The 16,584-nt window shown below is 38.6% G+C and overlaps 1 protein-coding gene across 1 annotated transcript; it reads right to left on the reverse strand.

Annotated features, from left to right (window-relative positions):
* Positions 1-10,195: 10,195 nt before the first annotated feature.
* LOC111887580 (probable serine/threonine-protein kinase PBL18) lies at positions 10,196-16,196 on the reverse strand. Its single transcript, XM_023883756.2, has 6 exons — positions 14,616-16,196; positions 13,942-14,231; positions 11,282-11,420; positions 11,033-11,169; positions 10,832-10,955; positions 10,196-10,646 (listed from the first exon to the last, which is right to left on the reverse strand). The coding sequence occupies exons 1-6, from the start codon at positions 15,673-15,675 to the stop codon at positions 10,306-10,308; spliced, it is 2,091 nt and encodes a 696-aa protein (XP_023739524.1). The 5' UTR covers positions 15,676-16,196; the 3' UTR covers positions 10,196-10,305.
* Between the last annotated feature and the right edge of the window lie 388 nt (positions 16,197-16,584).

Here is a 16,584-nt window from a genome sequence, read left to right on the forward strand (position 1 = left end):
TGATTTCACTATAAGGAAGGTGGCATACGTGGAAGGACTACAGGTCTCAAAGTCTCATTCGACGATGAAGGTTCTGAAATTATTGAGAAGAAGACGAAGAAAGTAATTCTCAAATCAGAGCGTAAGGGTGAAATGTTTCCTCTAAACCTCAAACCCATCAAAGGAAACCCAGCTATATGCCTGTTGTCAAAAGCACAAACTGATGAAAGCTGGTTGTGGCACCGAAGACTCTCTCATCTCAACTTTAAAGATATCAACAAACTTGTCACTGGAGGTCATGTTCGAGGTCTTCCATTGCTCAAGTTCGACAGAGATCATTTGTGTGCTGCATGCGAAATGGGGAAGCAGAGTCGTCAAAGTCATCCATCTATAATTAACACGAAAGTTGTTGAACCACTCGAATTACTTCATATTGATTTATGTGGTCCATCATCTATCGAAAGCATCGGTGGTAGCAAGTATATTCTTGTTATTGTTGATGACTTTTCGCGGTTTACATGGGTGTTCTTTCTAAATCTCAAATCTGAAGCGACTCATAAGCTGAAAGTGTTCATCAAGCAGATTGAAGTACAGCTCAAGAAGGTCGTTCGTAACATCAGGAGCGACAATGGTCTGGAATTCAAAAACAGAGAATTTGAAGAATTTCTGGCAGCAAAGGGAATAAGTCACAACTTCTCAGCTCCCTACACACCTCAACAGAACGGAATTGTCGAAAGACGAAACCGATCTTTGTGAAGCTGCTCGAACAATGCTAAGTTTCGCTTCCTTACCTCTTTATTTTTGGGCTGATGCTATTTCTGTTGCTTGCTTTACACAGAACAGGTCATATCTCAACAAGCGATTCACGCTCACACCTTATGAGATTCTCAACAACAGGAAGCCCAATGTGAAATTTTTCCACGTATTCGGCTCACGGTGTTTCATCTTTAACTCTAAAGAACACCGCAACAAGTTTGATGTCAAAGCCGACGAGGGAATCTTTATGGGCTACTCTCTCACTTCCAAAGCATACAGAGTTCTAAACAAGCGTTCGAGAAAAATCGAAGAGACTTATTACGTGACTTTCGACGATAGCTATGTCAAAAAGCTACAGGTGAAAGACGACACAGCTGGGGAAATCTTTCCTCAAACTGGCCAAGTCACAGTCTCGATCGCTAATCTATTCGAAAAGTTTATGGAGCTATTTGACGAACCAGAGAAAGCTACTCTCTCAGAAGCAGGCGCAACAGACAACAAGGTAGACCATATGAAGCAAATTGTCGAAGAAGCTGCCAGGAGAATGAACGAAGGAGGATCGAATTCCGACGAACCTCCATCAATCGATGCTTCAGTCGAGGGGGAGGATCAACCGTCATCAACTCAGTCGACCTCACATGTTGAGGGGGAGCCAAGCTCTCCAACTGCTACCGAAAGTACTTCTCAAACCGAAAGTTCTTAACCATCCGAAGGTGCATCAATGCCTGAAAGTCCAGCACCACAAGAAACCTCTGAAGCTCAAGATTCTCAAAGTATTCCTGAAAGCTCATCTATCGAGGGGGAGCAAGCTGATATGTCATTCGACTACGAAATTCAATCCGAGCCAGAAGAAATGATCAATGCTGAACTGGATCCAACCTTTGATCCAAACTACCCTCCTCTCACCAAATGGACCAGAGATCATCCTATCTCTCAAGTTGTTGGTGATGTTTCTGAAAAGGTTCTAACCCGATCACAACTCAAGGCAAAACAGACATCCTTATTTTCCAAAGTTGAATTTTTCATGTATAACTCATTCGTATCAAAAGTTGAACCGAAGACAGTTAACACTGCTCTCGATCACTCCGATTGGGTTCAAGCGATGCAAGACGAACTGAACGAATTTGAAAGGAACAAAGTCTGGCGCCTCATTCCAACTCCTCCAGATGCCTCGGTTGTTGGTCTCAAATGGGTCTTTAGGAATAAAATGGACAAGGAAGGGAACGTTATAAGGAACAAAGCTCGTCTGGTTGTAAAAGGATATTGTCAGGAGGAAGGGATTGATTATGAAGAGACTTTCTCTCCTGTAGCTAGACTGGAATCTGTAAGAATATTTCTTGCTTATGCTGCCCACAAAAACTTTGAAGTTTTCCAAATGGACATCAAGTGTGCATTACTTAATGGAGAACTCGAAGAAACAGTGTACGTGGAGCAACCTCCTGGTTTCGTGAACGAAAAGTATCCCAATCATTGCTATATTCTGGATAAAGCTGTGTATGGACTCAAACAAGCTCCGAGAGCCTGGTATGAAACGCTTACTAAATTCTTAAAGATGTCCAAATTCAAACAAGGTTCGGTTGACCCAACCTTCTTTCGCAAAAAGGAATGTAACCACCTTATGATCGTTCAAATTTACGTTGATGATATCATCTTTGGCTCAACGAATCCCAGCCTAACAGCTGAATTCAGAAAGCTGATGGAGACTAAATTTGAAATGAGCTCAATGGGTCCTATTAACTTTTCCCTTGGCTTAAATATTAGACAGGGACCCGAAGGCATCTTTATTAATCAGGAAGCTTATACAAAGACTCTCCTAGCAAAGTTTGGTATGATGGGAGACTCCAAAGTCAAAGTCCCAATGGCATTCGGCACCAAGCTCACCCCATCCCTGGACAAACCGATTGTTGATATCACGCTCTATCGACAAATGATAGGCTCACTGATGTATCTCACTGCTAGCAGGCCTGACATCATGTTTTCTGTGTGTTACTGTGCTCAATTTCAGGCAAACCCACGCGAACCTCACATGCTTGCAGTGAAGAACATTCTACGCTATCTCAAGCGAACCACCTCTCTAGGTCTATGGTATCCTTCCAACTCAGGCTTCTTCGTTCAAGCCTACTCTGATGCAGACCTTGGAGGATGTGGACTCGACAGAAAAAGCACCACAGGTGGCTGCCAATTCCTTGACGGGAAGTTGGTTAGCTGGCAATCAAAGAAACAAACGTGTGTGTCTTTGTCTACTGCCGAAGCTGAATACATAGCAGCTGCATCCTGCACCTCTCAAGTGATTTGGATCCAGAGTCAACTTCGAGACTATGGACTCGATATGAAGAAGATCCCACTATATTGTGACTCTGAAAGTGCAATTAGGATCTGTCATAATCCACTGCAACACTCCAAAACCAAGCATATAGCACTGAGGTATCACTTTATCAAAGATCATGTGGAAGATGGAAACATCGAAGTACACTTTGTTAGAACCACTGATCAACTGGCTGATATCTTTACCAAAGCTCTTCCTGAAGCGTCATTCAACAAAATATTACAAGGGCTAGGTATGATGGAATCAGAGTCAGTACCTCAAACTACCTCTCAACCTCAATCGTAAGAAGTGAACTTGACCGAACGTTCAGGTTCGGTTGAATCATCTCACTCGCTCATCACTTCAAAGGTAGTTTTCTTGCTTGTAAACTTCATGTACAAAGTCGTTTATCTTATTGTCAAAAGTATTTTCTTATTACTAGCCTCAATTTCTTCGGTTTTTCAAAATTTTCCAAAACCGAAACCAACCGAAGGTTCGGGTTCGGTTTTCCAAAATTTTTCAAAACCGAAACCAACCGAACGCTCGGGTTCGGTTTTTCAAAATTTTTCAAAACCGAAACCAACCGAACGCTTGGGTTCGGTTTTTCAAAATTTTTCAAAACCGAAACCAACCGAACGCTCGGGTTTGGTTTTTCAAAATTTTTCAAAACCAAAACCAACCAAACGCTCGGGTTCGGTTTTTCAGAATTTTTCTCAACCGAAACCAACCGAACGTTCGGGTTCGGTTACCAAATTTTTCCAAAGTTTTTTTTAATCCTTCTAAGTTTTTTTTTTTTTTCTTCTTCTTACTTCTGTTTTTTTATTTTTATTTTATATATATATATATATATATATATATATATCAAAAACTCCAAAAATATTCTTTCTTTTCTTTGTGTGTTCGTTCGTCTATGGGGATAAAAATTGTTGGATTAGTTAAGTGTCTCTAGAAGCATGCTGCTGTATGTGTCCCAAGCCTCAAAAGATTTTGAATAATAGCCTTAATGACCTGGTATAAACAAACCTTGTCTTCCCAATTAGGCTACCACATTTATTCTAATCGTGAGCTACCTCACTCTCTTCTCACATGAGATAAGAGTTTTCTGCTTGGTCCTTCTTTTTGCAGCTAAGGTACTTTAATTTCTTACACCATCTCCATTACATTTCTCCATTACATTCGTTTCATCAAAGTAACCCTTGAGACTCTCAGAAACTACCACTGAGGTTTATGGTTACACAACAACTGTGTTTATGATCTTAGTTTCATGCCACTACGAGCTGAGTGAAACCCAAAATTCAACACCAAATCTGAATTGACGGTGAACAATTAATTTGCTCAAGTTTTCACCAAAGAATTGACGGATGTATCTTGATGAAATCTCAAATTTTTATTTTGTGTGATTCCTATGAAATTGTTAAACACCATAACATTTCTTCCCTTGGGATCCAGTTTTTTTTTTTTTTTTTGTTGAGATTTTATATTTTCCAAGCCAATTTAAAATTAATTCCTACCTACTTGTTCAACAGACTACACCGGTCTCACAAGTACTTTGTTTACTTTCTATCTTATTTCAAGATTAGGACTGTTGAATCAAAGATAAAGCCACCTTAAGTAGCCTAATTAAAAGAAGCCTTTCAACATTTATTAATAAATGTTTGATCGTCATTCAACGGGAAACCACACTAACACTTTAAGGTCTCTCTTGACTTTGAAGGAAGAGATTCGTGCCCGGGATCATTTGTTTCGTGTCATTATTGACATCACATTTATTCCTAACAAGAGTTGCTTTATTTCTTTTCCTTTTACACTCTTCGCACGAAAATCTTTGATTTTCCAAAAATCTGGTGCTAATAATTACAGGCTGTTTTATTGCATTGGTGGTTAATTCTTAAGACGTGGTCAAAAATCATCCACGTGGGAAATTAATTCAAAAGATGTCATTTAAAAGATAAGATGAAGGGTTGCTGACTCAGGCGGGAGTTAAACGGATTGAATTTCAAACGGCGGTAAAAAGGGACGCATGCGAATTTGAAACGCCCATTCTTTTACTGACATAATGGACGCGTGTGCGAATTTCAAGCGGTTCCTCTCTGGCACTTAAAGGCACGTGTGGATTTGAAACGGTTTGTTCTGAAACGGCGCTTGTTGGGCGGTGTGTTCCTAGGAATCTGACACTCTCTCTCCTACGTGATCATCGCATGCCTTAACTGTCACGCATCTGTCATTCCGGAAAACCTTTTCGTATTTCCATAGAAGATTTGAACAGATTTTTCTCTCTCCTTACAACCACTATAAAAGGCAGTCTCTACTCCCATTTACCTCTTTACTGCATCCGAATTTCCAGGAGAGCATAAATTCCCTAAAGCTTTTACTGTTCATCTTCTTCTTCCTACCTTCAACAATGGCAGAATCATCCTCAGTCCATGCCACCTCACACATCCTTCCCATTCGCCCTCAATAGTGTTTGGTGATTGACCTAACCCCTCAGGCGTATGATTCCTACATGTTTCCGATCATGGAGTGCCTGAAGTATTCACAAATTGCTCCTGCACTTTCTAGGGTTGAGACTGTGCCCATGGAGCTCCTCTCGCAGGTGTATGCGACTGCACATTACGATAAAGCGGTCGATAGAGTGTTCTTCGAGGTTTCTGATCACAAGACCTCGATTTCAAGGCAACGATTTGGTACACTGCTAGGGTTTGCTGCTGACCCTTCAAGGATTAATCCAGAGACGATTCCGATTGGGCATCTTTACAACATGTTTTACAATATGGGGTACACGGAGGTGCTCCCCTCCGTCGCGAAGTTTAAAAAATCCTGCTTGCCGCTACAGTGGAACGGCATGTTCACAGTCCTCTTCAAGGACTTATCTGAACGGAGCTCAGGATCCGATGGTTCTAGTCGACTCTTCTTGTCGATAATGTATGGCGTCTACAACGGTGTCAATCTTGACTATGGGTTTGTTCTCTGGCAACAACTCATCCAGAGCCTCTCTTCTTCTTCACGACATTCTGAGGTGTCGTATGCCCGGTTCTGGACTCTCATCACAAAGTGGGCGATGGATAAGTTCGATGTCCCCACTGCTGTCGGTGCATCGATGTCTTCGATCGGTACTTTTCATACCACGAATATTATCGTCTCCGATGCATCAAAGTTCTCATTCATTGGCTCTATTCCGGAGACCATGTACGGCGATGTTCCATCTGACAGCAGGATCATTCGGACCATTAAGGAGTTCAAGGCGTCTGGACCTAGGGAACTCACACAGGAAATGCTCAAGTCCATCCATGATGCTGACAAACCTGTTAATAGGGGAAAAAAGCCGGTTAAAGGGAAGCAAGTGACCAAAGCTGCTAAAGGTCCTTCTCCCAGGAAGAGGAAACCAACCAAAGCTGCACAATCCCCGCAGCCGAAGAGACGGAAGACTCAACCGAAGCGAAAGCTTGTCATCCCTTCTTCTTCGAGTGACTCAGAAGGCGAGAGTTCGGATTCGGACGGCTCTCAACGAGGCGAAACCCCTCCAAGAGGCAACACCCCACCCCGATCACCTACCCCAGACATGGAAATTCATGTCTCACCCATTCCTTCTCCTACTCAAACAATCCCTACTTCCATTCCCACCATAAACCCCATTACCACCATTCCTCCAACCTCTTTCCCTATACCACCACCCATTTTCACAGATACCACTACAACAACTGCAAAGGTTACAACCAACGTATCTGATACGGGGGTTCATACCAATGAAACCGAAACACCACCTGTAACCGAACCCCAGCATACAACCGACCATACCAACACTCAACCACCACCCGAAACTACCCCCACCAACACTCAACCTGAACCTACACATACCACCACACCTCCAGCTTCCCCACCACCCCCATCTCCTGGTCATGCCTCTGACGGAGATAACCCTTTCCTTGGAGGGGAAAATATGACCTTCGATTCGGTCTACTTTAGTCCGTTTCAGGTCCAAAGCGACGACGATGAGGAAGCTCCAGTCACAAAGAAACACCTTAAGGAGCTGCATGAGAAGGTTGATTTGCTTCTTGCTTCATCCTCCAACACTCAGTCCTCTCTCTCTGAAGTCGCTCTTCAGAAGATTGTTGATGCCTTCTCCAGGGCTCAGCATGATTACGTCGCCTCTGCCACTGCAGCAATAGACGCCTCCACAAAAGCATGTGAGGCAGCGACCGCAAAAGTCGATAAACTATTCTCTGAAGCCTCTTCCCTGTTAAAGTCCTTACAGGAGAGCGCTGATGCCACAAAGACAACGCTGGAACCGATTGTTCAACAATTGGCCACGTTCGTCTCAACGGAGTTGAAGTCGTTCGCTACCCTTCGCCAATCCATCAGCGACGATAACTCGGCCCTTCGTGCCTCCATTGACGAGCGCCTCGCTAAACTTCAAGAGGATCTCGCTGCCGAAAACTCGTTAATGGATGTTCTGGCAAGTAAAACCACTGCCCTCAAGATCAAGAGCGCTCAGCTTTCAAACTCTCAGCAACAGATTGAAGCTCTTCGATCCGAACGGGAGGTTATCAAAACATGTGTTTCGGATGTACACTCTGCTTTATCCAACATCCTGGAAGCACACGATCCGATTCTCAATCATTCGGTGAGGCGAACCCTTGCTGAAAAACTTGCTCCTGCCCTGGACCTCCTCAGCAAAATTGAAGGGCTACCTAGTTTCGTGTCCAATCCGAAACAAGGGGGAGAAGTGAAGTCCGGATCGAAATCACCTCCTTCCTCAAAAGCTGCTCACACAACCGAACCACCTCCGACTGGTCAAACTTCGGGTTCGGGTGTGAAGGATAAAGGAAAGAAGATAGCTGAGGAAGAAGATGAAGATGATCAAGAAACCATTGCTGACTTGCTTAAACGCAAAAATAGTCGCAATGTTAATAATGACAACATTCGTGTGGCGCGAGAAGCTGAAGAAGCCGAACGCAAGAAGAAAGAAGCCCACGATCTCCTCGAGAGCAGGAAGACTCTTTTCCCTGCTTGGACTCGGGAGAGAATGATAAAGGAGGCCATAGATACTCCGAGCATCCTATGGCTCGAACCGGTGATCTCCTTCGACTGCTACAATTCTGTTGATTCGCAGTTCGATATGCCCTTGACCCGAAAGGCGTTTATCTTCCACGCCTTCTCCAACATTTTTGAAGTCCCTCATCCTAATCCTGAGGTTGATCGGGAGTTAATCGATTTCTATCTGAAGGCTGCTCAACCACAGTACCAAACATGGAGCGCTCAGAAGATCGTTAATGTTTGGGTTTTGAAGCATTATTCTGAGGGGAGATTCATCAATGTTCGGTTCAGGGTGATTCGAGGGTCTGCAAGAACCGAACATCTTATATCCTTAGCAGATCTACCGAACCTCAACCCTCATGATTGGATCGTTTTGCATAACATCCTCTTGACGAATGAAGCTGAATATGGTCCGATTATAGACCATCTCAAAAGGATGTTAGTATGTTATATCATGGAGGTAGCCTTGATGGATCAGGAGGTAGCCACAGTCTTCAAGAAGAAACCGAAGATATCCCCTGTTGGCTCAGCCAGTGATCTCAATCAGATGAAGATGGGCAAGATTGACCCGAAGCGTAATTCGGTCATGTTCACTATAGCAGAAGGACAGAAATGTCTCTTTGCCTTAGCGGATAAACATCTTTATACCACTGCTTGTCTAGAGCATGTGTTGTCGATCATCCACCGGTGTAAAGAGAATGCAGCGGATGATATCAAATACTTCAACGATATGATCCAATGGTACATCAGATTCAGACAAACTATACTTGCTCTTATCTCTCTTCTGTTTCAGACTGTAAAGAAAAAGGTACCTGCCGTTGCTGCTGGCCCAAGTAACAAGTGAAGATCTCGCTCCAATTGACACAAAGGGGGAGATTGTTGGGTTGAAGATTTGTTTAAGTATTGCGTCATTGGGCTCGGCTATTAGTCCAATTGTTTTGTACTCCGGTTTGGGCATGTCCAACCGTGAGCCTGTTAGGTTTATTATATAACAATATGCTTGCATGCATATTAGGTTAACGATCTAGAATACAAGATAGAGAATTACGATAGCTTTAATTTTCTTCATCGTTCCTGTAAACCTTTTAACCCTCTATAGTTGATGTTCTTGATCGAGCTCTTCTGAGGGTTGTTTTATAATCATTCGACACGTTTGACTCATTCTTGAGTTACTTATTATTTTTGCGTTCTTGCTGTTTAAATCTTTATTTACATGTTTAAGATCTAATCGATCTTCAAGATTATCTTTTAATCTCAACAGAATGGGTAAATTAATGTGTGGGCTTGTTTGAGAAACCAACAAACAAGAGGTTAATTGAAACACCAACTTGCTTAACCAATTACAAATCTTATTTAATCCAAATAATTGAACTAGGGAGTTAATTAGTTTAAACAATTGGTCACTGCTTGAATTGATTAATTGTCTAAGGGTTAGTAATAATGAACATGAACCAAACCACTATACTTGGTAACCAATAACAATTAATTTATCATACAAATAACCATAGGAGTGAATTAGTTGGACCTAAACAGAAACTCTTTATCAAATTTGGTGAATTTTTACTTGTTTTAGTTGTTAGTTAATCACTTGTTAGGTGGTGTGCTTAAGTTTCTAGTATTGTAAAATTAGGGAAAAACATTTACGTTTATTACTTGCTTAGTTAAAATTAGATATTAGTTTAATTTCCGTTCCCTGAGTTCGACACCCTACTTATCCAACTATACCACTAAAAGACAGGTTCACTGCCTTTGTGTGCTAAATTTATAATTTAAAAGTAAGAATAAAACCAGTGCATTTTACACACATCACAAAATAACCACAAAATAACATTTGACAAATTGAATAAAAATATGATAAGTGGTAAAAAAACATTCATTTATTAGAGAGGATGGTGTAAAGAGCAAGTATGCATATCACTATCCTTCCAAAAATACAACTATTAGTTATCCATAAGTTGCAAACAAAAAATCACCCGTAAGGATTTCTATTCACAAAGTAATACTATGAAATTCATTATAACCATTTTGGGACCAGCATGGGATGGTGATTAGTTGTTGAAACTTGGCATTTATAATAGAGATGTAAACACTTATTACACTGTGCAAAATAAGAAAAGGAAAAACAGAAAAATGAAATTTACCATAATAAATACGAACCCACGGGCAAATAAAAGCTAATTTCGTTTAGTATACAATTATACATCCCATTATATACACCACTAATCCAAGTATTACATGGTATCTTTTATCAATTGTTCGTTATCATCGTATATTTGTTCCAAGCTCAGCAAAAGTTCTTCACTTGAAGGCCTATCCTTGCGATTATCCAATACACATCTTAATGCAAGTGTGGCCAATTCGAAAGCACCATCTAGAGGGTAATTTTGTTGAAGACTTGGATCCATTATTTTTTTTAACTCGCTTCTATCTACTAGTAGTAGTCTTGCCCATTCTACCAAACTCACCTGATCACCGTATCCCTTTATGTTATTGTTAAATGCATCTTTGCCTGTTAAGGTTTCCAGCAACACAACTCCAAAACTATAGACATCACTCCCCGCACTCAAGCGACCTAAAACAACATAGAAAGGTCGTTCATTAAAACAAATAGTTCATGTATGATGTTACTTCTTCATATTTACCCTCCAGAATTTATCTAAAAAGGCTCATTCTTATGCTTAGCAATAATGATCCGTTTTGTAAAAAAAAAATCAATCAAAAAAGTTGATTTATTCACGTTGGTAAGTTGTAACCTACAGGTCATTGCATACTCTGGGTCTACATAACCAAAGGAGCCAGCAACAGATGTAGTAATATCTGTTGCCTCACTTTCATGGCTAACTCTTGCGAGCTCAAAATCCCCTAGTTTTGCATTAAAATCCTGAAATGAGAAAGAATCAAAATGAATTGTTAACTTTAATGGCGTAAAACCAAAAATCTTAATTCGATTATGACTACCTGATCCAGTAATATATTTGAAGGTTTTACATCACGGTGTATGACTTGATCTTTTGACGAATGCATAAAAGCAAGTGCCCGTGCTACTCCTATCATTATATTTAGTCTTGTTCCCCATGAAAGTGGTTTGGATGAACCTAGTGCATTGTAAAATTATTTGTCACTTCAGAAACCTCATTGCAACAACTCAACTTTTGAGTAAGATAATCCAATAATAGTTGTTCAAAGAGATTCGAGTATATTAATTACCTCCGTATAAGAAGTGACCCAAATGTTGGTTCTCCATGTACTCGTATACAAGCAAGCATCCATCTTTCTTATCATCACAATATCCCAAGAGACTAATAATATTTGGATGAGCCAACGATCCTAAAACGGTTATCACATTCTGATGTCACAAAAAATTTTAGTTACATTAAGCAAAAAGATTTATAAAACAAAAAAGATATAAATATTAAGATAGCACTAATTTTAATTCCGGCTTAATCATAACATTTTCACACATGCTCAGTTCTCACTTATTAACAGCCACATTCTTCTTAAGTGTCATTTCAAATAGTTGAAATGCCATGTTCATTTACATCTATTGTTTATTAGGTTATGCTCTAGAATCGAAATTTATGGATAAAGAGAAAGATATTGGGTTGAAAAGAACACCAGATCTGTAGTTTGAGGACCATTTAGACTTTGCGTGAGAAATTCTACACCGGAAACATCATCAACCATAATGAAAAGACAAAACTCCACGAATGGTCACTATGGTTGGCTGAAAATTGGCATTTTGGTTCAAAAAAGTTTGGACTAGCACCAAAGGTCCAAACTTTTCATTTTGTTGCAAGTTTGCCCCAATATTGTTTTCACTTTTTTATAAAGACGATTTTGCCTCTTATTATTTAATTTTTCATTTTTCTTTTACTACAACAATTAAAAAAATTATAAATAAAAGAAAACTCTCCCTCCATATATATATATATATATATATATATATATATATATATATATATATATATATATATATATATATATATATATAGGGAAAAGTGAATATACCCTTAAGGGTATATAAGCTTAGGTACCCAAACTCACCATAATACGTCGTTTTTTTTTATATATTTATTATAATGTTCTTCAACTTCAATCCTTAACTTGATTTACTTTCAAGATTTTCAAAATTCCATTATTATCTTCCTCTTACATCACATCTTTTTGACGAACATCAATTAGGCTATATATATTATAGTTGAAAATGAAAATTATGTAAGAGGAAAATAAATGTGAAATTTATAAAAATCTTTGAATGAAATCAAGTTAGAAGTTGAATTATAAGAACATTAGACAGTTACAATGTATATATATGATACAAAACGATGTAGTATGGTGAGTTTGGGTACCTAAGCTTGTATACCCTTAAGGGTATATTCACTTTTCCCATATATATATATATATATATATATATATATATATATATATATATATATATATATATATATATATATATATATATATATATATATATATATATATATATATATATATATATATATATATATTAAAGTCTGAAACATCATCTTCTTTCATTTTCATGTACACCAACGCACCACCACTTGCAGGAAGATGAAAATTGCAGATACACCACCGCCAGCCGCCATCGTCACCACCGTCAGCCACCATCGTCGTCTCCAGAACAACCACCGTCAGACAACCTTCAAGAACATGACAACCAACATCTTCTTCACACCTTATTTTCATCATAACCGGATTTTGAGCGCCACCCTCTACCTTCAGCGATATCGCCTATCAGAAACCATAAGTCGTTGCCATCGCTACTAGGGTTTTCATAGATCTCCACCTCCAACATAGAAAGCCACCGCCGAAAACCCTAGCTCCGATGAAATAGGATGGTGTTTTCGAATCGCCGCCCTTCCCTCCATCACTTTAAGATCTGATAACCTTTCTCTTCCTCTCTGTCACGTCCGAAAACAATGTAAACCACCTTTATGATGTGGTGTAGATCCGAAAACCAAGTAAACCCACCTCTGTGATGTAAACCCACCTCTGTGAGGACACTAGTGATGGCCACTACAAATGAAGTGGATTTTCTGAGAAGTTCATTACTTGAATTTGTATACAGATCGAAGGTAGATGGAGATGGTGGGTTTTGTTGGGTTTTTTTGCTTATGTGTGTGTGAGAGTTTTTTGGTTGGTTGAAAAAGCTTTGAGTCCTGAAGTGGGTGTTATTATCTTTGATGAACAATCAAGAACCTGAAAGTTTTTTTACGTATGGTGTTTGATTTGAAAATTATTGGTGATGATGATTGTTTGGTGTTTATCGAAGTGATACATGAGCTCCTAACTGAATTTTGGTTTGATGGATTTTGGTTTCTCGGAACAAATCAAAACGGTCAAAGCATTTAATCCAAAAGAAAAACTCAAATTTGTGCTTTTGTTGAAAAATAAACATGTGATGAACAATAAATTTTAGTGGAAATTGGATATTTGATCTAAAAAGATGAGGATGGAATAAAGAATGGGTGTTTGTTGAATTCGAGAGAGAGAGAGAGAGAGAGAGAGAGAGAGTATTTTCTTTTTTCTTTTATTTTTAATTGTTCTTAATTGTTGTAATAAAAGAAAATTTAAATATTAAATAATAAAGGGAAAAATCGTCATTATAAAAAAGTTCAAAACAAAATCAGACCAAACTCGTAACAAAATGAAAAGTTTGGACGTTTTGTACTAGTCCAAACTTTTTTAGACCAAAATGACAATTTTCAGCTTTCCACAGGGACCATTCGTGCAGTTTTGTCTAATGAAAATAAAATATTCATCATCCATATAATATGAACGAGTAAACTCGCTATGAAATCATGTGAAAGGAGAAAAAAGTATTATGTATATTTATTGATACTTACATGGCTAGATCGACGAGCTTTGTTGTATCTTTTAACTACAACAGCAATCCCAAGCCCCTTTGTTGAAGGTGCGAACGTGTTCTTGTCAACCCAACACAAGAACATATCTCCAAAACCTCCATTACCCAAGAGCGAATCTAGATTAAAGTTTCTTGTTGCCCTTTTTAAATCAGCAAACGTAAACAGTTTCAAACTTTGAACATGAATCATGGAATTGTTAGCCTCGATAGTATCACTAGCATTTCTACTCTTCGACTTGCTATTACTTGATATCTTTGAATCACCATGGGCTGAAATGAATGAGCACAAATATAATTATTTAATCTGTATTACTTTAACTTTCCCACCATCACTCATCATAGAGTGGTTCTTCTTCTTCCCATGTACCCCTTGACTAATTAATAAAAATTCTCCAGTTTACCATATGGAAAACTTTTTGACATGACTTTCCTTTTCATACTCATGCATATACACTAGATGAAAGTAACTCCAACATTAATCTAGTATGCATGAGTATGAAACAGAAAAGTCAAAGACCATATCCTACAAGCAATAACTATTGAGAAGAACTTGTACTGCTATTGCAAGTATGCAATATAAACAAACTTAAAGTGTCCGGGTCGCACACAAATATAACGAATACATATATAGAAGTCAAAAGGAGCTTGAAGTACCTGAGTTCTCTCTATTGGAGGGGGAGGCAAACCTATCAAGCATTCTTCCAAATATTGTTTTGCCAGCACCCTGCAAGGAACTATTGATTTTCTCTTGTAAGGCCAAAATAGAATCAAGACTGACCACAACCTCAGCCATTGTGGGCCGGTGTTTTGGATTGTTGAGCAAACTTCTCTCTACAATTTGAACAAACTCTTTTAAACATTTTGTTGATATTTGACCCCTTATATCATAATCAATTATATTCTTTAAATTTCCCTCTTTGATAGAATCTTGAGCCCATGTCACTAAACCCCATTGCTCCTCATCAAGACTTCTATCCACTGCCCGCTTCCGACACAGTACTTCCAACAGTACCACACCAAAAGCATACACATCGGACTTCCTAGTTAACTTTCCAGTTGTGAAATAATTTGGATCAAAATACCCAAAAGTTCCTTTAACAAGTGTGTTTACATAAGTACACGGCTGATTTGTTGGGCCTATTCTAGACAACCCAAAATCCGAAATTTTGGCTGCCCAGCTTTCATGTAATAAGATATTGGAGCTCTTGACATCGCGATGTATAACACCAGACTCAATTCCGGTGCCAGTGTGAAGGTAGTCTAATCCACGAGCCGCACCTATGCATATCTTGAGTCGTTGAACCCATGAAAGAGGGGTTTGAAGTTTGTGGATGTGTTTTTCGAGTGTTCCATTGGGCATGTATTCATACACGAGGATCTTTTCTTCTTTATAACTGCAATAACCAAATAAAGACACCAGATGACAGTGACGCAACTTGGAAAGCATCTGAACTTCAGCCCAGAATTCTTCTTCCCCTTGGGTGGACATGGCATCCAACCGTTTAAAGGCAGCAACAACAAGACTAGATCCAATGATAACATTACCTTTGTAAACTTTTCCAAAACCCCCACTCCCAATTACTAATGATTCGTCAAAGTTATTGGTTGCTAACAAAATCTCAGGAAATTCAAAGTGATGGCATGGTTGTGGCCATTGTACAGAGGAGGAGGTGGTGGATTGAGATTCCTTTCCATCGCCAAAAGGGTCAAACATATTTACCGATAAATAACTAGATGCGGAATAGGATTTTAGATTTAGGGTCAACCAAAAAGTGCACAAAAAAGGAAAAAAATCAAAAGTTAGGTTGTGTTGAATCGTTCATCTTTTTTAATAATAATAAAAAGATGCTTGTTTAACAGCTGTGAGATTCAAATCTGATCAACTCCACTCCAAAATGGAGTGTTTCGTACCAATTAATCACCGTTATGCCAACTTTATGGTGAAATTAGAAATTAGATAGATGAATTAAAACAGCATCATCCACCAGATTCTTTAGTTACATTAATACGAACAGAAATGAAAAACAGAGAGATAAATGTTAGTTAAAGATGGGTGTAATTAAATACTTTACAGAGATTGAAGCAGCGGACTCGACTTCAAGAGCTAAATTCTTTTACACAGAATATGATACTCTGAGAGAAAATAGAGGCCGATGTTGATTGCGAAAATTGTGTTGCCCTAACCATGTTTATCGGTCAAAAAGAGCCGACCGGTCGGCCATAAAAACATACATACATTAATCGATAAAAAAACAAAAATAAATAAATAAAAATACACATAGGATGCTCTAAGATCACCATCTAAATCGCCATGCCACAGCTCATTATTCCTCCAACCACTATCTATAGTACACCAAAATTTTTACTTTTATTTTAATTTGTTACAACCATATTTAATAATATTAAAATTTTCTTTTAATAAAAGTAAAAGAATTATATATATATATATATATATATATATATATATATATATATATATATATATATATATATATATTAGAGCGTCATCTAAGTTTAGGTATAAAATCTCATGAAAATATATGGTTTTATTATTTAAAGATTATGATTAGGGGATTCACAATTAACATTTGAAGATGCAGATTAAAGATTAACACAATAATTG

This window comes from Lactuca sativa, chromosome 7 (assembly GCF_002870075.4).
Source record: "Lactuca sativa cultivar Salinas chromosome 7, Lsat_Salinas_v11, whole genome shotgun sequence".
Classification (NCBI taxonomy): Eukaryota; Viridiplantae; Streptophyta; class Magnoliopsida; order Asterales; family Asteraceae; genus Lactuca; species Lactuca sativa.

Bases quoted from the DNA above. Each gene is read 5' to 3' on its own strand.
- LOC111887580 (XM_023883756.2), bottom strand. From the start codon at position 15,675: ATGTTTGACCCTTTTGGCGATGGAAAGGAATCTCAATCCACCACCTCC. The intron at 14,232-14,615 runs GTACTTCAAGCT...CATTCATTTCAG, and splicing joins CTCCAATAGAGAGAACTCAG to CCCATGGTGATTCAAAGATA. The intron at 11,170-11,281 runs GTAATTAATATA...ACAATGCACTAG, and splicing joins GGGTCACTTCTTATACGGAG to GTTCATCCAAACCACTTTCA.